Source organism: Antechinus flavipes, chromosome 4 (genome assembly GCF_016432865.1).
Source record: "Antechinus flavipes isolate AdamAnt ecotype Samford, QLD, Australia chromosome 4, AdamAnt_v2, whole genome shotgun sequence".
NCBI classification, from domain to species: domain Eukaryota; kingdom Metazoa; phylum Chordata; class Mammalia; order Dasyuromorphia; family Dasyuridae; genus Antechinus; species Antechinus flavipes.
Window position 1 is genome coordinate 369,875,435 of NC_067401.1, and position 25,990 is coordinate 369,901,424.

General features: G+C 34.1%; 1 protein-coding gene across 1 annotated transcript in view; it reads left to right on the plus strand.

Moving 5' to 3' along the window:
* Window positions 1–25,990, plus strand: part of USH2A (usherin) — a 998,601-nt gene that overhangs the window by 77,048 nt on the left and 895,563 nt on the right. Inside the window, exons 4-8 of the mRNA XM_051996749.1 lie at window positions 5,540–5,603; window positions 14,807–15,101; window positions 17,063–17,247; window positions 18,724–18,945; window positions 21,466–21,559. Of these exons, the coding sequence (XP_051852709.1) occupies window positions 5,540–5,603; window positions 14,807–15,101; window positions 17,063–17,247; window positions 18,724–18,945; window positions 21,466–21,559 (860 nt within the window). The remainder of the gene's footprint in view (window positions 1–5,539; window positions 5,604–14,806; window positions 15,102–17,062; window positions 17,248–18,723; window positions 18,946–21,465; window positions 21,560–25,990) is intronic.

The following is a 25,990-nucleotide window of genomic DNA, read 5'->3' on the forward strand; positions in this document are numbered from 1 at the left end:
TTCAGAACCCACTAATCTGATTAGATTTCCTATTTCCTTTGGTGTTTTCATCTAACAAAAGAAAGGGGGAGATGTTGGAATCCTTACTAACTGCTAACTAATTAGAGTTGATCTAATCTTACAAGAAGATTTTGGCCAGAACCTGAAACAAGGTACTAAGTAGAACTAATTAATACAAGGCTTGTGTTCACACCTTTACTCATTGGAGTTCACAAGTATGCTAGCTTCACAAAGTAAACTTTCTAACTTCAAGGGAGTTCACACCTCCCTTAAAGCTCTTTGGGCCAGAGAGCACTATGGGAGAAAACCCATAATCCTATTCTCTCAGAAGATTCACATATAAGGCGAGAGAGCTATTCCAGAATACATTTTCCTCTTGGCTGGCTGGTCGCAGAGGAGAGTTCAGCTGGACTCGAGAGGAGCGACTCTGGTGCAGAGAGCACTTTGACGGATTTCAGCGGAATTACGCCAGAAGCCCTCTTTCCGAGGCAAGGCAGAATATATTCCACTTGGCTGGCTGGTGGCAGACGAAGAGTTTTCAGAGGATAAAGCTACGAGTGGAGAGTTCAGTGGACAACCAGATTCATCTTCATCTCACACCACTGTAGCTGGTGGCTGGGCTCCTGCACGCCCCCCACTGAGACCAAGCTGGTCTGAAAGACTCACCAGAAAGCTAGCCGAGCCCCAAGTGAAGGAGATAAGAGATTCATTCCATCTCTGTGTTGGTCGGAGGCTGAAGAAAGCAGAGGCAGAGGCTGAAGGACAGAACCTTTGGATTTGGAGACATCCGGAGGGCTCTAAGATAAACCGGCTGTGTTTTGAGAAGAACAAGAACTCCAACATTTGAACTCATAACAAAATAGGATAGACACCATGTACAAATTACATACTTTATACAAAGGTAGTTTTGCAAAAAAAGAATACTGACATTTGGAGAATGGGCAGGAAAAGCTTCATGTAGGTGGCCCTCTACCTGAGATTTGATGGAATCCAGGAATTTTAAGAGGTAAAGATTGAGAGTGAATGCATAGAAAGCTTAGAGAAAGATAGTAATGATTGGGGAGCAAGGCAGACATTTCAATTGAAAAAGCATCCAATAAAAGCTTCTTGAAGAAAACCATAATTAAGTTAAATTTTCAAGAATGAGCAGGATTTTTAACATGCAGAAATGTGACATGAATGCCATTCCAGATGGATAGAACCACATGAATAAAGGCATAGAGCTGAGGAAGTATAGGTATATTTAGAGAATGATGAGTTGTTCACATTGGCGGAGTGTTGCTGGGCATGGAAGGAAGGAAAGTTGATGTGGAAAATGGGTGAGCATCAAATCATGGAGTACACTGATACCAGGATAAGGAATTTAGACTTCATATAGTAGGCAATGGGAATCCACTGCAAATGTTTCATTGTGGAAGTACTATGATCAGAACTTAAATAAGATTATTCTGGTAGCTATATGTGTGATTAATTAGAAAAAGGGAGACAGTGGAGGTAGATAGAGAAAGAAACAAATCAATACTTCAGGCAGAGTTACAAAATTTTGAATTGGAAGGAACCTCAGTGGCCATTTACTCCAAACTGTACTTCAACAAAATGTTCACAACAGCATAGACAACAAGTTGCCATGTAGCTTCTGCTTTCAGACCTTCAGTTTGGTCCAATACACTGCCTCTCCAGATAGCCCATTTCAGTTTTAGACCAATTCAGTTAGGGTATACATCTACATATGTGTATGTAGATACACACACACAAACACACATACAAAATCACTATATATATATGCATATATGCATGTACCTGTCCATGTATATGTATGTCTATGTATATATCCCCCCCCTCCCCACATATGTATAGTTTTTTGGCCATTGTGACAAAATCACCACTTACAGCATCTCATTCTGCCCTTCTCAGGCCAAACACAATGTGTCTAATCCTTCTTTCAACTTGCATCCCTTCAAATGCTCAAAACACTGCTATTCTATCTTGCCTCATAATGACAGAAGAAAATCATGAGTTTGGCTTTGAAGGGAACAAGGATGGCAGTATTCAGTTTAAGATGCTTATGGGGAAGCTAAGGAGAGATAACAAGCAGACAGCTGGAAATGGGAGTTTCTTTGATAGGTAAAGAGATTGGAACTGGAAATAGATTAGAAGTCTTTTACATGGTATTAATAGTAAAAGCCATGGAAATGGATAGAATCATATAGGAAAAGAGTGGAGAGATGAAAACAAGTTCCAGCACAGAGACTTGGGAAATACTTTAATTTGGGTGAGAAGAGGTTTTAGAACTGGTAGTGGTCGTGGGGAAGATATATGAAGTGGGTATGCGGAGAGAATTGCAACCAGTGAAGGGCACATACTTAAAGTACTTAGAGAGTAAGTACTCAGTCTTTGCTTACAAACCTCTAGGTAATAAGGAACTACTATTTCTCTAGGCAGCCCATTCTAAGTTTGTATAGTTTTAACTGTCATGAGATTTTCCTTATTCTGAGTCAGAATCTTCCTTTTTCTAATCATAGTTTTTAATATGTCCCTCTCAAGTCAAGAAGGATGTTTTTGTTAATCAACAAGTATTAAGCTCTCACTATGTGCAAGAAATTATGGAAAGGCTAATCTTTTTTTTTCCTTTCTACTTCTACATGACAGTTTCTGGAGGATAATTTGTATATTCCTTTTAAGTCTTGTCTTCAGTATAAATTTTCCAGGTTTTCTTGACCAATCTTCATATGTTAGAATCACAAGACCTTTCCAAATTCTAGTTTTCATTCTTTAGTTGTACTTCAGTTTATCAACATCCTTTTTAAAATATGAAGAGTCATAGAAGCAAAGGGATTTTAAAAAGGAAGGAGTTCTTTTTTTTTTTTAATTTTATTTTATTTAATAATAACTTTGTATTGACAGAATCCATGCCAGGATAATTTTTACACGACATTATCCCTTGCAATCACTTATGTTTCGTTTTTTCCCCTCCCTCCCTCCTCCCCCCCCAGGATGGCAAGCAGTCCTATATATGTTAAATATGTTGCAGTATATCCTAGATACAATACATATTTGCAGAACCGAACAGTTCTCTTGTTGCACAGGGAGAATTGGATTCAGAAGGTAAAAATAACTCGGGAAGAAAATCAAAAATGCAAATAGTTCACATTCATTTCCCAGTATTCCTTCTTTGGGTGTAGCTGTTTCTGTCCATCATTTCTCCAATGAAACTCAGTTAAGTCTCTTTGTCAGAGAAATCCACTTCCATCAGAATACATCCTCATACAATATCGTTGTCGAAGTGTATAATGATCTCCTGGTTCTGCTCATCTCACTTAGCATCAGTCCATGTAGGTCTCTCCAAGCCTCTCTGTATTCATCCTGCTGGTCATTCCTTACAGAACAATAATATTCCATAACAGAACAATAATATTCCATAACATTCATATACCACAATTTACCCAGCCATTCTCCAATTGATGGGCATCCATTCATTTTCCAGTTTCTAGCCACTACAAACAGGGCTGCTACAAACATTTTGGCACATACAGGTCCCCTTCCCTTTTTTAGTATCTCTTTGGGGTATAAGCCCAATAGAAACACTGCTGGATCAAAGGGTATGCACAGTTTGATAACTTTTTGGGCATAATTCCAGATCGCTCTCCAGAATGGCTGGATTCGTTCACAACTCCACCAACAATGCATCAGTGTCCCCGTTTTCCCGCATCCCCAAGGAAGGAGTTCTTAATGAAGTCAGATGTTACAAACAGGTTGGAGAACAAGGGGATTGACAGGCCACTGGAGAGAAGAAAAAAAAAAAAGGACTGAGAAGTCCTATTGGCCTTTGAAATAACAAGTTTAATAGAATGGTTGAGAAAGAATCCATATTTTATGAGGCAACTGGCAAGAATGCTAAATTTGGAATCAGAGGTAGTTAGTAAAATAACTTAACATGTAACTTGGTGTATGAACAAAATATTCAAACTCTGAACACTTATGTTAAAGTCCTAATGATTTTGGTCCTGTAATCAAGTAAATAGTCTCAGTTCATTCTTCATGAGACTTATAATGCCACTGAGTATATTTGCTTTCTGTGGGATAATGATTCTTTTCCAAATCATCTTTTGTTCTGACTAGATTGTTTAATCAGATTTTCCACACTGAGTATAACTTAGTGTGTCACCTGGTTGCATGTTGTTCTACTTCCCTTAACTCATTACTTAGTCTGTGGATGGTCAGTAATGATTTTCTGATATGAGTCATGTCTGTTCATTATTTGGTTTATATCATTTTGGGCCCTCTTTGCCATAGGAGCATTTTTCAAGAAAGCCTCTCCTAAGAATATTTGTTCCAATGAACACTTGTTGACTTAAATTAAAATTGGCAGCAAGGATAAGAGTGAGTAAGGACCATCTTTATGCCCATGTCCTTGGAGGTTTTTTTTTATAGCTCACTTACTAAAATATAATTCTATGCTGTTGAGTAGATGACTCACAATTTATCAAGGACTTTGGAGGAATCTCTCTAGGTGCTTTGTTAAATTTCAAGATATAGATTCCAACTATATTATAATGTAGCACAAAGAACAATTGGGAGACCTGGTATCACGGTTTTGACATTCACTAGCTGTGTGACCTTGGGCTTATGACTCTGGTTCTCTGGAATATAATTTCTTCAACTGTAAAATGAGGGAATTAGATTAGGTGACCTCTTTTTTAGCTCTAATATTCCATGATTTGGACAAATTTCTACTTTTTTGGGTGATGAAGTCCAACATTTCCTGTTAGGATGATTTCTATTTTATGATAAATAAAGGTGAGATATGGGTGCTAATTTTCCTACTAGAAATTTTTAAGTGACTGTGATAAAAGATTTAAATAGTTATATGATAGGCGATACTCTTCAACACTGGCTCATGCTTTGACCATACCATTTTTGTCATTTTTGCTTTCCTCAGTTTGATATTTTGACTATTCAGCATATCAACTAGACTGTTATAATTCAAGTTTTCTTTACTCTTACCAGTTGCGATACCTTCCTTTTAAATAGTTTTTGTAGGTTGAACGATGACTCTGAGAAGTAAGGAGTGCAATTATTAATGACTCCATTTTAGAGATAAGGAAACAATTTAAAAACATTTGTGACTTTAATAGGATATAGTTTTTAAGTGTCACAAATGTTGTGGGTAAGTCATTAACTCCCATCTTCCTCCGTCAAATGAAAGAGTTGCATTAAATAACATCTAAGGACCCTTCTAGATCATAATTCAATGACTGTCACATATCAATGAATATCTTAGCAAGGAACTTTCTAAACTTTATTATTTACAGAAAATACTATTGATATCTTTGCAAAGAAGTCCCAGATATGAATATTTAATGATAGGTGTTAGAATGTTTAGATCTATAGGAATCTGATGAGGACACAGTGAGAGAGAAAGGTGTATCATGAATATGTTTCACTACTATCCCTCTAAAAATATTTCAATTTGATTTCTCCCCGCCCCTTACCTTACTATGTCAGAATGGAATAATCTGTAATATATGTATTTCTGCAGGTTCAGAGCAATTTATTGGAAGAATGCAAGATTTTCGATTATACCAAGTGGCTCTTCCAAACAGGTAAACAGGTATAGTCTTGTAAAGCTCCAGAAGGATATGAATAAATGCTGAATTCACTTAAATAAGAATAGAGTGAAAATTATAGCATTTTTCATCTTTACAGTATCTTGCAAACATCACATAATTAATGTTTATTGTGTTTGCTCTGGGCTGTAGTCTGTGACTGTTCCCCCACCTTACTCCACTGGGTAATGCTTTAAAATATGCAATTGATCAAATACTTGACAAAGGATTTTCTCTAGGAAAACTCAAGTTAGAAACAAGCTATGTTATACTACTTGGCATACCCTTTTGAAATATTCTCTGAATAGCCTGTGGGAAATAACTCCTAATGATTTTTATGAAATTGCCAGACTTTCCTTTTAGAGCCATTTCATTGAGTATATTGTTCTTCATATTTGGAATGTGAAATGATGAGAATGATTGAGATGTTTGGAACTGTGTGGAAAGACCAAAGGCTTATTTTACTTGGGGAAAAGAAGATTGAGTTACCTAAAGGTTATTGTATAATTGATACCTTCCTCCTCCTTCCACAGTAGATTATAGGTTCCTTGAGGACTGAGATATTTTGCTCTTGCATCTTTGACTTGTACATCTATATGGTGCCATTGATAGAGGGATAGACCAGCCTCGGAGTCAAGAAGGTTTGAGTTCAAATTCAGCCTCAGACAGTTAACTGTGTAACCTTCTTGGGGCAAGTCATTTAACTAAGACTTTTACCTTTCTACCTCAATTTCCTTAATTGAAAAATGGGAATTATTAAACCTCTTAGGATTGTTGTGTAGATCAAATGAAATAATATTTGTAAAGCACTTAGCATAGTGGCTGTCACATGATATCTGCTAAATAAATGTTTATTTCCTTTCCTTCCTAGTGCCCTACAATAATAAGTATTTGTCACTAGGATTGTAGTCTAATCTAAAGCACTTTCAATACTGCCTATCACATGGAAGGTGCTTAATACATGCTTATTTTCTCTCCCCTCCTCCAACATTTACCACAGTCTTATACATAATAGATGGTTAAAAAATGTCTGTTAAATTGGATTAAATTGATTTCATTATTTCTATTAAATAAATGAGGAATAAATTTATACTAACTATAAGAACAATTTCCTGAGGTTGAGTCAACAAAATATTCCTTAAAGATAATGCAAAAAACAGGATGAATTTTCTTTAGCTTAAGCATCTTCACCAATGTGCCAATTGCCCTTTTATGATTTTTTTTTCTTATCTTTATGTTTCTATGATGAAATGATATGTTTAAGGAGTAGATCCTATTGATTCCATTGATTAGAAAATAAGATGAAATGAATCTCTATTGTTCCAGTGTTGTTGTTTAATCATCTTTTAGTTATGTGCAACTCTTTATGATGCCCTCTGAGTTTTGTGTGTGTGTGATTAAGTGACTTTCCCACACAGTTGGTGACTGTCTGAGTCCAGACTTGAACAAATGAAGATGAGTCTTCCTGACTCCAGTCCCAACACTCTATCCATTGTATCAACTAACTACTGATTGCTTCAGTAAGGATCTTGATTGTTAAAGTGAACTACTTAATAATTGAAGATTCTTGATAATCCTCGTGCAAATTGTCTCTGTCTAAGATTCTTTTCTAAGATTGAGAATCACTGGGATATTATAAATTCCATTCCATTAGATTGCATTTCCATTTAGGATGATTCCAGGCAGCCTTTATGAGGACCTACTCTGTGATAGACACTGTGTTAAATGTTGGAGACGCAAAAAAATTCCTGCCCTCCAGAAACTTAATCTCCTACTGTGGTTTGGCTGATTAGACAAAAGTCTTTCATAAGTGAATGTAAGCAAGGGCTGCCTAAATGTAATTTGATACCAGAACACATTTCAAAGGGAAGATTTTTTTTTTTTATCCCTATTCAATTTTATTGTAGGCTACCTTTGCCTAAATTTCTATGTTCTGCAGTTCTTTTTTGGGTATGTATGATCCAAATGAAGTTTTCTCTTGAGAGAAAGAATGAACTATGTTATCTTTTTTTGATCCCCAAGCAAAATAAGTCTACTGATGTAATTTAAAGGAAATGATGTGATTTATTAAAATTGATCACCAAACACAGAAACGATCTGCCATGTCAAGTTTTTTTTTTCTTCTCTAGAGCATATTGGAGAACACATCTGTCCTCCTTTTTTATCTTTATAATATCTAGTTAATGCAATTAAATAATGTGAGGAAATTGGAAATTACAAGGAGTTGAGGACTCCGTATTCATACAATCTTTAATTCTTATTTAGAACAGGTATGTGGGCTCTTGATTATAAAAAAATTACTTGCTTGGTATATTCCCCCCTTTCTCTTCTGGCAGTATATATGGTATATAGGGCCAGGGGAGCAACTCAGGGTGCCAAGATCCGCAGTGATGAATCACAGGCAGAGACATTGGCATGGGGCCCTGGCCCTAGTTCCTTTCAGGCACATGTGAAAAGTCATTCGGAAATAAAAGTGGATGAAAGGTCAATTATTTGTTAATTCTCATGAATGATCCAATGACCCTATCTGTATCTGATAAAGAAATTCTCCATCTTTTTTTTTTTTTTTTTGTATTGTTGATTTTATAAATAAACTACATCAATGGAATGAATGAACTCTTACTAATTAATGCCATATCAATTACTCTAAATGAGTAGAAAAAAAGTCATAATATGCTGATGTTTAATTATAGTGACTCACAATCTGATTAATATCTTGAATGATGTCTGCCTGCTGCTGGAGGTCTAAAGGTGGCCAGTTTGTACTTTTTTTTTTTTTTTTTAGTGTTTTTCCTCTATGAATGCATTCACTTGTCAGGAATGTGTTTGAGAGGTGATATTGTGCAGTGAAGAGAGCAATGAGATCAGATACTTGGTTTGAGTTTTGACTCTATCAATGAATAACTGTGTTACCTTGAGCAAAAGGCTTCATTTCTCTGAGTCTTAATTGAGTAGATAGTCCTCATTAATTGAAGATAGCATCAAACTTCTCTAAATAAAAGTCCAGACAAATGACAGCCATAGCATTCCCAGTAATTAGAAGATGTACTCCTTTAGGGGAGCAGTGTTTATATGGTCATCATGGCTTTTTGGCATACATGGTGGCATTAGGTAGGATGATGGGAGACTTAAATGGATAGTCTGTATTTTTTGAATCTAGTTAATTCCCTAAAGCCTACTTATTTTTTTTTCTTTTTCAAAGAGCCTACTTCTTGCCTCTACTCTGGTTTATATTCCCACTAACAATTTAACTTTATTCCATATGCACTGTTGTGGCTTTTTGTTGTTGTTGTTTGTTTGTTTGTATTTTTAAAAAATATTTATTTAATTAATACTTTTCCCAGTTATAGTCAAAACTTTTTTTTACACTTGTTTTTAAGATTTTTGAGTTCTACATTCTCTCCCTTACCCCCACCCACAATTTAAAAATCACATGTGAAATTATGCAAAACATTTTCATAAAAGTCAAGTTGTGAAAGAAAACATAGATTTCTCACCTCAATGAAAATAAAAATCCTCAAGAAAAATTAAGTTAAAAAATAATGAGAGATAGAGAGAGAAATAGAAAATGCTTTGATCCCTATTCAGACTCTATCAGTTCCTTCTCTGAATATGGACAGGGTTTTTTTTTTTTTTCATAAGTTTTTCAGAGTAGTGGTGGATCATTGTACTAATGAGAATAACAAAGTTATTTACAGCGAGGTCATCCCAGAACTTTGCTATTACTTTGTATACAATAAATTTCACTTTGTTTATGGAGGTCTTTCCAGATTTTTTCCCTGTGAACATCCTGCTCATCATTTCCCAAAGAACAATAATATTCCATCAGAGAAACTTGCTTTGAAATTTTTATTTTTACAATTACTATCGCTAATTGTATTCCCCCCTCCTTATTCTCTCTCCTTTCACCCTGTCCCTCCTCAAAAATATTTTGCCATTGACCACTTCCTCCCCCAATTTGCCCTCTCTTTTATCGCCCTTCCTCCCTCCCTCCCTATATCCCATTCCTTTTCTGTTTTCCTGTAGGGTAAGATAGATTTCTATATTTCTATTGAGATTGTATGCTATTTCATTTTTGAGCCAATTCCAATGAAAGTAAGATTCGCTCATTCACCTTCTCCTGCCCCTCTTCCTCTTAGTTATGAAAGCCTTTTTTTGTCTTGTTATTTTTTTTATTGCAGATAATTTTCACTATTCTACTTCTCTCTTTCCTTTTCTTACAGTGTATTCCTCTCTCACCCCTTAATTTCATCATTTTTTTAAAAGACATTATCCCTTCATATTCAACTCACACTTGTGTCCTCTGTCTATATATACTTCTAACTGCCATAATAATAAGATAGTTCTAATGAGTTACATATATCATCTTTGCATGTAAGAATGTAAACAGATAAACCTTATTAACATCTTTATGATATCATTTACTTGATTACCTCTTTGTGCTTCTCCAGAGTCATGAATTTGAATATCAAAATTTCCATTCAGCTCTGGTCTTTTCATCACAAAAGCCTGAAAACACTCTGTTTCATTGAATGACTACCTTTTCCTCTGAAGGATTATATTCAGTTTTGCTGGGTAGGTTATTCTTGGTTGCAATCCTAGCTTCATTGCTCTCTGGTTCCAAGCTGCTAAATCATGTATTATCCTGACTGTGGCTCCACTACAACTGAATTGTTTTTTTCTGGATGCTTACAATATTTTCTCCTTGACCTGAGGGCTCTGGAATTTGACTATAATATTCCTGGGATTTTTATTTTGGGATCTCTTTCAAGGAAATGATTGGTAGATTCTTTCAATTTCTATTTTACCCTTTTACTCTAGAATATAGGTCAGTTTTTCTTGATAATTTCTTGAAAGATGATGTCCAGACTTTTTTTTGATCATGACTTCCAGGTAAACCAATAATTTTTAAATTATCTCTCCTGTATCTATTTTCCAGGTCAGTTGTTTTTCAATGCGATATTTCACATTTTTCTATTTAAAAAAAATTTTTGGGGGGGTTTGCTTTATTGTATCTTGATTTTTCATAAGGTTATTAGTCTCCATTTGCTCAATTCTATTTTTTAAGGAATTATTTTCTTCAATGAACTTTTGTACTTCCTTTCCCAATTGACCATTTTTACTTTTTAAGGTATTCTTCTCCTCATTAGATTTTTTTTGTGTGTGTGTTTGTACCTTTCTCAATTCTTTCCCTAATTTTCTCTCTATCTCTCTTACTTGATTTTCAAAGTCCCTTTTGAGCTCTTCATTGGCCTGAACCCAGTTCTTATTTTTCTTGTAAACTTTGGATGTAGGAACTTTGACTTTGTTATCATCTTAATGTCTGTTTTTATCCTTTTTGTCCCCATAACTTTCAGTGGTCAGAAATGTTTTTTTTTTTTTTCATTTTTCTGCTCATTTCCCTAGCCTATTACTCTGCTTTTAACACTTTGTTAAGGTAGGGCTCTGTTTCCAATATAGAAGATGCATTGTCCCAGGCTTCAGGGGGTTTGTGCAGCTGTTTATAGAATCTGATCACAAGCACTTTTCTGCCCTGAAGCTGTTAGATGTGTCTCTCTCTGCTCCACAACAGTTGATGGATCTAGTGTGTTTGCCCGGCCTAGGGCTCCACTGATTGGGGCTGTGCTGGGACTGCATCCCAAACTCCCATCTCATTGCTACAGATTTTCTCCACTGACCTTCTGAGTCCTCCCTGGTGTCCCCATATTGAAAGGTCCAGTAACCTCTAGCCCTGCTGCTGATTTTGAAGTCCCCTCATTGATGCTGGGGTCCAGGCCTGTACTGTGTCTCTGAGCTGAGAGGTCTGGAAGCCACCAGTACTGTCGCTGATTTAGAGGTTGGGCCCTGGCTAGGGTTGGGGTTGGATCCTAAGCTGCATACTAGACTCTCACCCTGGTGTCACAGACCTTTTCTGCTGAGCTTCAAAGTTGCCTTCGGCTGGAAAACATTCTATTCCATTTTACTGGCTGTTCTGATGCTCTATCATTTGTTTAGAGTAATTATTTAAAGGAATTTGGAGCAGTTTGGAGGAGAGGTTGGGCAAGTTCCTGCCTTTACTCCACCATCTTGGCTCCACCTCCATCTGTTCTGATTTTAGCCCCTGACTATGGTGTGTACTTATTCTGGTTCAGATCCATATAGGCCTTTAGTGGGACAGGACAGCATCTTAGATTATTGAGTAATAATATTTTCACATAACTATGATTGATCTTTGAGGGAATGTGGAAAAAGAGAATCTAAAAGATCATAAATTGGAAAAAAAAATTGTCTTAATTTTTTAAAAAAAAGAGAAGGTAGCTAATAATAGCTAACATTTATATATTGCTTTAAGATTTACAAAGAGTTTTGAATATATATTTTCTCATTTGATCCCTTCAACAATCTTGGGATGTAGGTGCTATTATTATCTCCATTTTACAGATGAGGAAACTGAGGCAAACTTGTTCAGTAGACATAAAACTGCTTTTAAGTCAAATTTGAATTTGGATCCTCTTCATTAGAAGTTCACATATCTATCCGTTGGACCACCTGACCATGAATAGATTCATAATGATTACATCAAACATTTTAGAATAGATTTTTAAGTGGATTGCTTCTGGGATCTTAAAAATAAAAGGAATAATTATTGGGTTCCAGCAAAGAATAATTGGTTAACAATCAATAAACTTTCGCTAGCATGTTCTATATGCCAGGAATTATAGTAAATACCTGGAAAGCAACTATAAGCAAAAAAAAATAGACCCTGCCCTCAAGGAGAACATATAAATGGAAACTGAGAAAGTTGATGGAGGTATCTGACTAGTGAGGAGACAGAAGCATGGTAGAGAGTCTGGAGTACATCATGGAGAATAATGAAATCTGGCTATCCTGGAAATCCTCCTTACATGGAGGTTCTGGGAGGAGCCATTTAATGAGAAGAAGAGGCTGCAGGGGCAGAGAATGCTTGCAATATTTCCAAGGCTGAAGTTAGGCTATATGGTGAAAAGCTGGAGCATGGTAGATGAAGTCCATAGTACAGCCTAGAGAGCCATCAGGTCAGATTAGTATCCTAATTTCTTTTTTTTTAATTGTACTAAACTTGTTTATTAGAATGACAGATGCAAAATCTATGTGAATTTCATCAAGTATTTGACAGTGTCTCATAATATCCTTCTGCACAAATGAAGAAGTATAGGCAGGATACCTATGTGGATTGGAAATTGATCCTTCTTGGTATTCTTCAGGGCTCTGTCCTAGGTCTTATTCTGCTCAACATTTTTATTAATAACTTGGATGAAAGCATTTGATGTTTAATGTGTAGCATATATGATAACTCTCATTTAATGCTAAAAATTTCTTTGGCTGCTTATTCTGAATGAATATTTGATACACAAACTAAACCACAGATAGAACTGATTTTGCATTGATAGTTGAAAGATATTTCTTTCTGAAATTAGCAATGTAGTGTTTTTTTTTTCCATTTGGAATAAATAATAGAATCTCCAACTGGTGAGGGCTCTCAGACGTCACCTAATCTAACCTGTATCTGAGCACAAATGCCATCTACATCATTGCTACAAAACTTCAATCAGATTCTATTTAAAAACATTTAGTGATGGGTAAGCTCAGGTTAAAGGGCAGTTAGGTAGTGCAGTGGACAGAGTGGACCTAAAGTCAAAAAGACTTCAGTTTATAACTGGCCTCAGACATTAGCTATGTGACTCTTGCAAGTCACTTATCTTGGCATGCTCTGCCTCAGTTGAAGCAACACCTATTTTTCAGGATTATTGTGATGCTCAAATGAGACATTTAGCACAGTAGCTGGCACATAATAAAGTATCTAATACATGCTCGTTTCCTTTCTTTTTTGCTAGCCTAGTATAGCAAAAAATTTTCATTAGGACAATTGTCCAACTATTTTTCTCCATCCTATACTTTTGCAACTGATTGAATTTTTTGAAGTCAAATTTAAATATGTTTATTTTATTTTTTAAACAAATTTTATCTTAGACTTAACAACTTGTACTGGTCTTCAGTGATCTTTTTGGATCCTGAATCTATTATTTAGGCAGCTAAAGGTGGTATGTGGATAGAACTGAAGAAAAGTCAGAAGCAATAGAGTTCAAATCTTGCCTCAAACATGTAATAGCTGTGTGACTCTATGTAAAGCATTGGAACTTAACTTGGTCTCAGTTTCCTTATCTATAAAGTGGGGTAATAATAGCATCTAGTTCATAGGGTTATTGTGAGACTCATCAAGTGGTGATCTAACCTCCCTTTTAAAGAACTCCAATGGGAAAAAGTTTCCCATAATATCAAGTCTAAAATTTCCCTATTTAGAACTTCCCGTTGCTCCCAGATCTATCCTGTGATGGAGAGAATAACACCTCATTCCTTTTCCACATTGTATCTCTGCAAATACTTGAATATAGCTATTCTGTCATCTCTGTTTTCTTTTTTTTTTTCTTCTTAAACAATCTTATTGCCTTCCACTGATCTTATTTGACATGGCCTCAAAGCCCTGCCTCATTGAGGTTATTCTCCTATGGATCATTTCCCATTTGTCAGTTTCCTTCCTAAAAACTAAATACAGCATACATTCCTGATGAGAGTTGATAAAGGCAGAGTGTAATGATGCTATCTTCTTCTTTTTCATGGTCTCCATCATGGTCCCATTAAATATAGGCTGGTAATCCACCTAAAGATTAGCTTTTGCCTTCCAGTTTTGCATTATTTGACATTTTACAGTTATGCCCACTTCTGCATTCATAAAATTGGTAAGTAGCAGAATGAAGATTTGAACCCAGCTTTCCTCTGATTTCAGATTCTCATGCTCTTTCTATTATAGCATGTTGCCTCGTTTATAAAAATTGCTAACAATGTTAAATTGAACAAAGTCAAGGATATTGTATTTGGAAATGCCACTGGTGGTCTCCCTCCAGGTTTCTGTTAATTAGTTAATTGCTGTTTTATGGAAATAGTTGTTTAATTCTAAATACTAGGTTGTCATACTGCATGCAGTTTCTAATGGGTACCGGTGAACAGAACTATTTTTTGCTTTCTTTTAATATGTGACAAATTATTGAAGTTAAATGGATACTTAACAATTCCATTATTATAGGAAAAAGTAGCCTATTTTATATCTGCTTTTTGAAGTTCTCTTCTTTGTTGAACTGTTTTGTTATGCCCTTGACTGACTCCCTTTCTTGTGCTCTCTGTAGAGACATTATGGAAGTTTTCTCTGGAGAATTACTCTATTTGCACATCCAGACAGAATGCCGTTGCCCTGTCAGCCACCCGAGAGTCCATCCTTTGGTGCAGCGGTACTGCCTCCCTAATGATGCAGATGACACAACCAATGATAGAGTTTTGAGGCTGAATCCTGAAGCTCATCCTCTCTCTTACATCAATGATAATGATATTGGGACTACGTGGATTTCTCATGTATTTAGAAACATGACTGAGCTTGAAAATGGAGTGGCAATTACAATAGATTTGGAAAATGGACAGTACCAGGTAATTAAATGAACTTTTCTGCTTGTATCAATAACATCTGGGATAGAATTAGGCAAATGAGCACTTGATTCATTAAACAAAAATAAAACCTCCCAAAAATAAGACAAAAATTAAAAGATTCTGTAGGGATATAATGGCTTCATTTTTAGAAATATTTTATATTCAAAGCCTATATTATAAAAAGAGTACTTGATATTTATAGAAAGCTTTAAGATTGTACACCCTGTGTCAGTTACACCCAAGGTCAGAATACTTGTATAGGTTATCATGTATTCAGAGTTAGGACTTGAGACCATACCACCAGCATATTACATTAAATCAGACCAAATGACATTAATTCAAAATAAGAAAGCAGTAATGTTATAATAGAATAACAAAGTAGATAACAATGAATTAAATCAAGTGATTAGTAAATACTCTATTTACACTACCCTTTCTCCTGTCCTCTGAGGAATGCTAGTTAACTCCTGATTTAATTCCTTTGCATCTTCAGCATAGTAGGGATACATGAGATCAAATCCATACTTCCTGTAATTTACAATCCAAAGTTATTTTCTTTACTGTGCTGCAAGTGTCATTAATTTGGCAATTAGAGGATTCAGTAGATAAAACACTGCACCAGGAGTCAGGAAAGACTGAATTTAAATCCTGTCCCGGAAGCTTGCCAATTGTGTGATCCAGAGCAAGTCACTTAACTGTTTTCTTATCTGTAAAATATGGATTCTTAACACTACCCAGAGTTTAAGAATAAATTGAGATATTTACAAAAGACTTTGTAAACCTTGAATGCTGTATAAATACTAACTATCACTGTTTTTATTGTTAAATTGAAGAGTATTGGCTCTTTGGAGGCTGAAGAAAAACCGAAACCTCTTGCCACAGCTCTCCTAGTCATTATTATATTTCAGATAGAATACCAAGTCTGATTGTCATGGATAGGTTGGTGCCATTTGCTTTTGTAATATGGATTTCCTTTTATTCTATCTTCTATATCCACTCATCCTGCTCACAGCCCTGTCACCCCTGCCTCTGTCACCCATAATTCTACTGTTTATATCTCTATCATTGATGTCAGATGCACATGTGGATACACTTGCATTTTTACACTTGCATAACTTTCTTATGCACCCAGAATGTGCTTCAGGTAATGCTATTTCATTTCAGGTTTATGTACAACTTTTTGAGAATATATCTCAAAGAATAAGGATTATGGAAAAATGGAGACCATTCTTTGTAATTATAAGATATTTCTACCATATGTAATTCTCATTTCTTCTTTTAACAACTCCATGTTATGAGGAGGGCAGATTTGATTTTCATTTTACAGACAAAGAAACTGAGACTTGAAGAGAAGAAGGACTTAGCCAAGATCATTCAGCAAGTCAGATTTGATTATTTATGAAATGCTGAAAAGAGTTTCATTTAGTTTGAAGTTTTAGTGGATTAATTCAGTGAAGTATTTAATCCAAAAGACCACTTAATAAAAATAGCTGCAAATATACTTATATGGTATTTGTACTTGGTTTGTTAGAACACTGGATTTGAGATTAAGATACCTGGAGTTCATTTCCCAGCTCTTCCTCTAACTTGTGGCTAATTGGATATATTTCTGGCCCTCAGCTTACTTATTTAGAAAATGAAGAAATCTAGGTTGTATCTTAATACAACCTTTCTCTTTTTAATATTCTTTGATTGCAAATATGAATTTAATGTGTTAATTTTCCCCTTGGATTCTCTTTGAAGATCTTAGCACTGTACCTGGTGCAAAGTAGGTGTTTAATAAATGTTTGTTGATTGATCAAGATAAGAACCACATGTAACCAATAGACTTGATAGTTCTTAAATATTTGAAGTCATTGACTATAATTGAGATATAATGGATGAAGATAATGTATTTGATTTATAATGATGTACCAGGCTTAGACATTTGCTATAATGTTTAATATACTTTTCTTTTACAGGTCTTTTACATTGTTCTTCAGTTCTTTAGTCCACAACCAACAGGAATCCGAATTCAAAGGAAAAAGATGAACCACTTAGACTGGGAAGATTGGCAATATTTTGCTAAAAACTGCAGTGATTTTGGAATGAAAAACAATGGTCATTTGAAAGCTCCTGACTCTGTCAATTGCCTTCAGCTTCCTAGGTATGAAAAACAAAACAAAACAAAACATTGTTGATTTATTTTTGTTGTATGCTGATTTTTTTTTTTTTGAGGGGGAAAGGAACAGCTAGGTTATATGGTAGATAGATTACATGATTTTAAATGCAAGTTCAGTTACTAGCCATATGGCCTAAGGTCAATTACTTAATCTGTTCACCTCAGTTTCCTCATCTGTAAAATGGACATAATATCACCTACCTCCCAGGGTTTTGGGGGGATAAAATGAGATAATAATTGTAAAGCACTTAGCACAGTATCTGGTGCATAGAAACCACTATTTAAACGTTGTTGTTATTACTAATTAGTATTGCTGAACATAGCTTAGAACTACAAAGGATTTAGGTAAATGTGACTGAAACAAATTTGATCATATGACACTTTGAGACATGAAGAAATTCATAAATCTTTGTATAGAAATCCTGGAAAAATTCAGTATCTCTAGTTTGGAGAAGGATTTGGGTAATCAGCACAAATTATAGGAAATTAAAACCATTTAAAATAGAAAATCACTCTATGTGACATGTTAAAGTCAATATAATTTCATAGGGGAAACTTGATAGCAAGAAGATGGTCTTATGGAACTTGCACATTATGTGGCATATTAGAGTATCATGAAACATGGCTTGAGAAATGGTTATGTATGTTTTAGGAGCCATAGATTCTATTAAGACCTAGTTCATCTCTCTTTTGTAAGAAAGACCCTAAACAAGCATTGTCAACAAATTGAGCTCTCAAAGGAGATTTGTATATCTTTTATCATTAACATGATTTAGTACTTTACAGTCCAGTGTTTGAACATTCAGTCATATTTCCCCACTTCCGATAAGGTTTTTATCATACTTACAAGAAATATATTTCTAGGGTACCAGAAGGGCAATCCTATCACTGATGTAGGTCACAACTCCTCTACACTTTATTAGCTGGTTTTTATGGGGTTTTGTGGTCAATTTTCTGGGGATGAGTCTCATAGAATTTAGTTGGCTGGCTTTTAGATGACAGGTACATAGCCCTTTATAGTAGCAATACCTGAAACTTCTTCAGCTTAATAGAACCTTCCAGAATTAGAGTACTTCACTTGTGCTCCACTGCTAGAGTCTTTAAGAACCTGTGGTTTCTTTTGATACATGATAAAGCATTGGAATAAAATGTAACTCATAATGGATTTGGCTGCTAAAACAAAAATAAATATTTCTAATTATTAAGGTAATAAAGACAAATGTGGGGAAAAAAAACTACTTTTGTTTCCTTTCTTGAAGATGAAATCATGACCCTGAGAAACTTTCTAAAGTCTCCTGTTTGATTTGAATGTGAAATATTTAGAATATCTGTAGGTTTCAAGGGCTAAGAATTCAAGCTTCTCTTGATGTTATATAACCATTTTCTCTAGCTTACATGATTTATTTTTTGCAAAGCAGGAAGGAGGTTTTTTGATATTTTTGCATTTTTTTTAACCTACAGTTTCACTCCATACTCTCGTGGTAACATCACATTCAGTATCTTGACACCCGAACCAAATCATCGACCTGGATATAATAATTTCTACAAGAATCCTTCTCTCCAAGAGTTTGTAAAAGCCACACAAATAAGGATTCATTTGGTTGGTCAGTATCATACAACTGAGTCTTCTGTTAACTTCAGGCATAGATACTATGGAGTGAATGAAATTACCATCAGTGGCAGGTAATATTCATTGAAACTATCTGTATTAGTTTGTGGTTATGATTACGAACTACAATTTCAATGAAAGTTTGTGTTTAGACTATATGGAAATAATTAAGATTGGTAGTACTTAAATCACAGATTCTACCTGTTCAGTCTTATTAACCTTAGCCCTAGATATTCATTTTGCTTGAAATTCTCTGGGAATCCTCTTATCATATTAATGTAGCATATCTTGAACTCTAGAGTTGTTTCTCTCTTTGCTTGCAGTTAGGCAAACATCTAATTTCTTATCTTAATAATATTTTGTCTTGTCATGTCTATTTGTCTTACTTTGACATAACTACTTCCTTGATCACTTTCCCCTGTTTAAAATCTTTAAATTTTTCTTCTACTCCTTCTATTCCTCATGTGTTTTTGCTTGAATATTTCTCCTCCTTATTCATTCACCACTTAATTTCCCCACACATTGAATCCTTAATGAGTATCAGACATTTTGGTTCTAAAAACCAGACTTTTTTGACGTTGAGACTATTTCCCACCACAAGGATGTTTCGTGATTTGTTTTCAGCTGACTTGCTCTGATATGATCAACTGTCTATGGAGTCATTTTGGTCCAGTGTAAATGAATTTGACATCATAAATTTCATTTGGGAATGATTTATTTTACCTTTTACTTTCTAGTAACCAAGTCAAAGATAGCTGTTGTTGCTGCTGTTTTTTTTTTTTTTTTTTTTTTTAAGAACCACTGGAATTTAAAATTCATTGTAAAAGTGGAAGGCATCCTTAAGGAAAGTTAACAATCAGCTGGAAATCACTGGATACAGGGAGCTTCTTCCATTGCAGCTAAACTGGGGCCACATATATGATAAAGTAGATTGAACCTTTTTCTTGGAGCCAGAAGACATGGATTCTATTTCCGAAGCTGAAGATGTCACTAACTCACTTTGTGACTAAGGGAAATTAAATTTATTCTTTCTGAGTTTAAATTTGGCTTCAGATTTGTGGGCAAATAATTTGGTCCTGTTTGCCTCAGTTTCCTCATCTATACAATGAGCTAGAGAAGGGAATGGCAATTCACTCCAGTATTTTTGTCAACAAAACTAGTGGAATCACAAAGAGGCAGACATAACCGAAAACAACCAATTGACCAAAAAAAAAATAGCAAATTATGTGCATGTCCAAATTCTCAGTTAATTGTAAGAGAGAACAATAAGATCTAAAAGAGGCTGTAACAGAATTAAAAAGGAATAATTGTAGCAGAAGTAAAACTCAGAATATGAGACTTGGTTTCCTGAGGTCCATACTCCTTGGTATTTTACTCTAGAGGCTTTGCAGAGGGAACAATCTGATGATTCTTGAGAGATTTATAACTTTTTCAGTATAATTAAGGATAATCACACTTCAAACACTATATCAAATAAAACATAGCAGTTGCAAAAAATAAACAACTTCTTGTGAAAGAATTTTTATTATTCATTTTTCCTTTTCTTGAAAAGGAAAAAAAAATCAGACAAAAACATAACTTTTGGATGGTCCCTTTATTATTATTTTATAAACATACATATGTTTATCACATGTTGTTGAAAAAATAATTTGGCAAATTTAACAATGGAATAATCTCCAAAGGTACATGGGATAAATAGAGTAGACAAATGTTATTATTGAATTTGATAGCTAACATGTATATATACACATACATCTAATTGTGGAGACCTCTCATATATAATATAATTCAACTGAATGACTGAATGATTCTAACAGGTATTTTTACCTGGTTAAAATCCTTACTTTAAGTGTGGTGAGGTGATTTAGTGATGGATTTGACAGAGATGTTCTCACCTGATAGAGGCATTAGGTATTAAGTATTTCACTAGTTATTTGAATGGGATGGAATAACTGATTTATTATCTTGATTGACCATTCCCCTAAATTATCCCCTAAGTTAATATATAGTATCTATATCTAGATATATCATCTATAGCTGTATGCTCCAGAGAGGAAGAGGAGGGGAATAAGGAAGAAGAAAAAAAGGGGGGAAGGAATAGTATGCTGCTTGACATTTATAGAGACTAGGTTTGGATTAAGGAATAGTTGAGTTAAAATCCAGTTTTTAATATTTAAAAACTCTAGTCAAGTAACTAAGCCTCTGTTTGCCTCAGGCGGCCTTCTAAGATTTATCTATTAAGTGGCTATTTATATTGATGGAAAGAGTTCTCATATTGAGAATTCCTTACACAGCTTGAAACAGATAATATGTATGTTTATATATGTAAACATAATATTTTTATAATTTTACTAACTTAATAATGTAATAAACTTGCTTTCACTTGACCCTATGTTTTTTATTTTCCCATACAAAATGAAGATAAAAATTGGGGCACTCACCAAATATTGAGATAATTTGAGCAATGTAATTTGGAGGATTCTTTTTGTATGACATTCAATCCACTTCATTATGTGGGAATATAGACAGAGCTTGAACTAGCTTTAAAGTTGTGTTGATTTTTACTAGCAATCATATAATGTTTCTCTTCACAGATGTAATTGTCATGGTCATGCCAATGATTGTGACATGGCTAGCAAACCTTATCGCTGCCTCTGCTCTCAGGATAGCTACACCGAAGGACGGAATGTGAGTTTTCTCTTTTGTGAATAGAATGATCTTTATGCTTTAGTTAATTTCAATAGAAATTCAACATATTTTCCTGTATCTGAATATAAAGTGAAAATGATTGGCATGTGAACCCCAAATATAGATCTTTTTTCATCAAAATATTTTAAAAATTTGAAATTTACATTTTTTTTATTCCCTTGATTTCTTGTACCTCTTGTAGAAGAAAAAGATAAGACTTATTGAGAGAAAAAGGAAATATCTATAGATTTGTTTGCTAGGTTAAATATTTTAATGTTTTAATAAATTCAAAGCAGGTACCACTGAAACTAAAATCTGAATGTATTTCTTTTTGTTGTTGTTGTTGTTGTCTGCCTTATTGTCATCATCTATTTTTGCTTTTAAGACTGTTACCTGTGTGGCCAGATAAGCATGGCCTTATTATAAGCCCTAGTCAAAATTAAATGAGATAGGAATGGTTTTTCTTTTTAAAATATTTCTTCTTTAAGAAGCCAGAGATTCTAACTATATGAAGAGAACTATAAACTAATTCTATTCAGGCAAAGTTTTTTTTTAAATCATTTTTTTTACTCATTATGCAAATTTTAAGTGGTTATTCTATCATGCAATTAATCCCTATCATTCCACAATGGTAGGGTATGTAATCTTTTTTGAACATGTCATAGTTGTCTTCATCATTATCATCATCATCATCATTGTCATCCAATGTTTATTAATGTTTTGAATTAAGCACTAAATCAAGAAACAAAATTGGTCCATGCCCTCAAGAAGCTTTTAAGGATATAGGACACAAATGTAATATATATAGATTATACTTCTCATTTTTCTTTTGCTTCAGTGGAGACAAAAGATCTAAAAAGAGACATTCTTAAAGTGAGAAAAGCTGATTTCTTTTCACTGGTTTCATTAAAGGAGCATAATGCAGAAGTAAGAAGACTTCATTTGTCCCAAAGATCCAACTTCAAATACAGGCTCTTCTACTTACTAATGTTATAATAATCTTTTTTGGCCTTCTCACATTTGTAAAAAAATGATTTTGGGCTCGGCTTTAAAACTTAAGAGATTAAAAAGAGACCTATTAGGGATAATCAAAGACTAAAACAATTCCCCATATTAATATATTTTTGTGAAAAAAAATGATTCATCTTAGAATATTTCTAGGTAGATCTCTTGTTCAATGCTAAGATGATATAATAATATGAACATTTGACATACTGGTTAGAATTCTAGATTTGGAATTTATCTTATCAAGTAATTTGGCTTTTATGTCTTTCTCTAAAGAATACTCTAGCAGAAGTATCAAGATAGATATCTATTTATACTTAAGTATAGTAGTTATAGGGATGCAGTTTTCATTAAGACTATTTATGTATACATACATATACACATTGATCAGAATCTTTTACAGCTCAAGTTCTATTGTTGTTAGTACTTACAACACATGGAGCTATATGAGAATTGTGTATAACATCATTTCCTAATCATTTTCTTAAAAAGATATACCTATTTTGTTTTGTCATATTTGCTCATTTCTCTTTTATTTACTTCAGATAACTACCAAGCTTTATTGTTTTTGTTGTTAAGTTATTTTCCAGTCATGTCTGATTTTTTTTGTGTGACCCCATTGGAGGTTTCTTGCCAAAGATCTGGTAACAGTTTGATGTTTCCTTCTCCAGTTGATTTTACATATGAGGTAATTAAGACAAACCAGATTAAATGACTTGCCCAGGGTCATATAGCTTATAAATTTCTGAAGCCAGATTTGAATGCAGGAAGATGAGTTTTCTTAGCTCCAAGCCTAGTGCTCTATCCACTGTGCCATCTACTTGGACCTACTCCCAAGACTATTGCTTGAAGACAAATAAAATACAGAGCCTTTTTTACATTTCATACCTTAAAAGTCTTAATGCTGATGAAACTAAAGGTTATAAATGTGCTATGCAAACCATACTTTTTAAAAAAATCAAAGTCCAGTGTCATATTAGCTTTTAAAATAACATCACTATGATGATGATGACATATTTACCTTGTTGTCTTTTCTGACTCCCAGATCACATTCTGTTGTAATGGTATCTAGTCAGTCATTCCTGTTTCACTTCTACTTGCATTGCTGATCATTATTGATTTTTTCTTATGGAAGAATGTGCTCTTTTTGCTCATTTATCTTTTCTATATTTTTTTTAAATTCCATTTCCCCTAACATACTAACAATACCATATAGTTAGGATTTGGTAAGTAACAAATATTTGTAAATTTATCAGTAAATGCCTATTGCCTGCTTGATTTGTTTTGCCAACTTCAGGATGATGAACCTTTCTGAACTTAGGCTGTCTTTGAATGACTACATAGCACTGGTCTGGTGCATGACTCCTTTCAAAATTATGAAAATTTTAAGCTTGGACTTTTCAGTTTTAAAAATATATCTGTCAATTAATATGAATGTATTTTTTTCTGTTTTCCATCTCCCCTTCATATTGCAATTGGAGAAACAGAGGAAAAACAAAACCCTTGTATGTATAGCCAAGAAAAACAAATTCCCACATTGGCCATGTCCAGAAATATCTATTATTCTTCATATTTAGTTCTTTACTCTTTTGCCAAGAGATCAGTGTCAAACTTCTGTCCTCCCAAATTCTGGTTAATTGCATTGATCATAGTTTTTAAGTCTTTCACAGTTGTTCATTTTTATTAATTTGTCTTTATATTTTAAATTTTTCTCTTTATTCTATTTGCTTCACTCTGCATCAGGTTAAACAAGCTTTCCCAAGTTCTCTCAAATTGTCCTTTCTATTGCTTTTCACATCACAACAGTAAATTCCTATACTATCATTTGTTTAGCCATAAATTAGGGATACCTTTGAGAAGATAGGATCACCTCTGTACCATAAAGAAATATTGGAATAGAGCTTTAGTAGAAGACACAGCTATAATATAAGCTATGAGACAAAAGAAAATTTAAAAAGAAAAATTAATTTAGTCCACTAAATAGTTTTACATAAGAAATCATTAAAAATGCTCTTTTAGTTTGTGAGAGTCAATCCAAAAAGTACCTATGACCTACCAATTCTAGTGCTAAAAGGCAGGGATATATAAAGTGGAAAATGATTTTTACCCTCAAGGAGGTTTTATGTTCCTTGATGAAAGGGATTACAAGTAAGTGTGGCCGTGATAATTTGAAAAGAAGAAGCAAGAGAACTATTCCCCCCTTTCCCATTTTTCAATTAAAATGCTTATATGTATATACATATTTGTGTGTGTATTTGTGTGTGTGTGTGTGTGTGTGTGTGTGTGTGTGTGTATACATTGTGTAGCAAGTGATGAGGTGGTGGAATTAGAAAAATATGCAAAATATTTAAGAAGATTTTCGCATCACAGAGAAACAGAGGATAAACAACCATAGTACAGTCTGATATAAATGCATATAAATGTATAGGTGTATATATCTGTATGATTATAGATATATATGTATATGTATGCATGTTTATGTAGATTATGCATATATGTGTTTGTGTCAATGTATATACATATTCACAGCCCTATAGAGAATACTGACTATTAAGAAGATCAAGAAATACTTCCTGAAAGAGGTAGCCTGGGAGGAAGTTAGAAATTCTAAAAGGTGATAGGGGAATGTATTTTCAAAATGGATACAGATTGTTCAAAGGGAAAGTTGTGAGATGGAGGTCAAAGTTTAGAGAATAGCAAATAGTTCGTTTTTATTGAAATGGAAAGTACAGAAAATGGAATGATATGAAATGAACCTGGTCAATACAATAAAAATGACAATTTTACCAAATTAATCTATTTATGCAATACCATCCCAAATAAATTACGAAAAAAAACTATCTTACTGAATTGGAAAAAAAATAATAGCTCAATTAGGAGAACAAAATGTTGGGGATATCAAAGAAATCAGGAGAAAAAAAGAAGTAAAGGAGGAAGAAGTAGTAATATTGGACCTTAATCCATATTATAAGGTGAGTTGAAGTGTAAAAGGTTGTTGAAATGTAAAAATAAATAAATTTTACTAAAGTAAAAGTTGCTTTTACTTTTTTTTGAAGTGTAAAAATAGATAAGTTTTATTAAAGTAAAAGTTTCTTTTATAAATAAAACCTGTGTAGCCAAGAAGAGAAAGAATACAGAAAAATGGGAGAAAAATTCAAATAGAATGTATTGGATTGGCATGTTACTGTGGTCTAAGAAATGAACTGGTTGATTTAGGAAAACATGGAAATACTTGGACATATGAAAGCAGATGCTATCCATCTCCAGAGAAATGGATAACAAGTGGAAATAAGTATGTTTAGCTTTATGTGTGTGTGTGTGTGTGTGTGTGTGTGTGTGTGTGTGTATGTATGAGGGTATATATGTATATATTTATAAATGTCAATGTTGTGATTATAGAGATATTTATATATCTCTATATACACA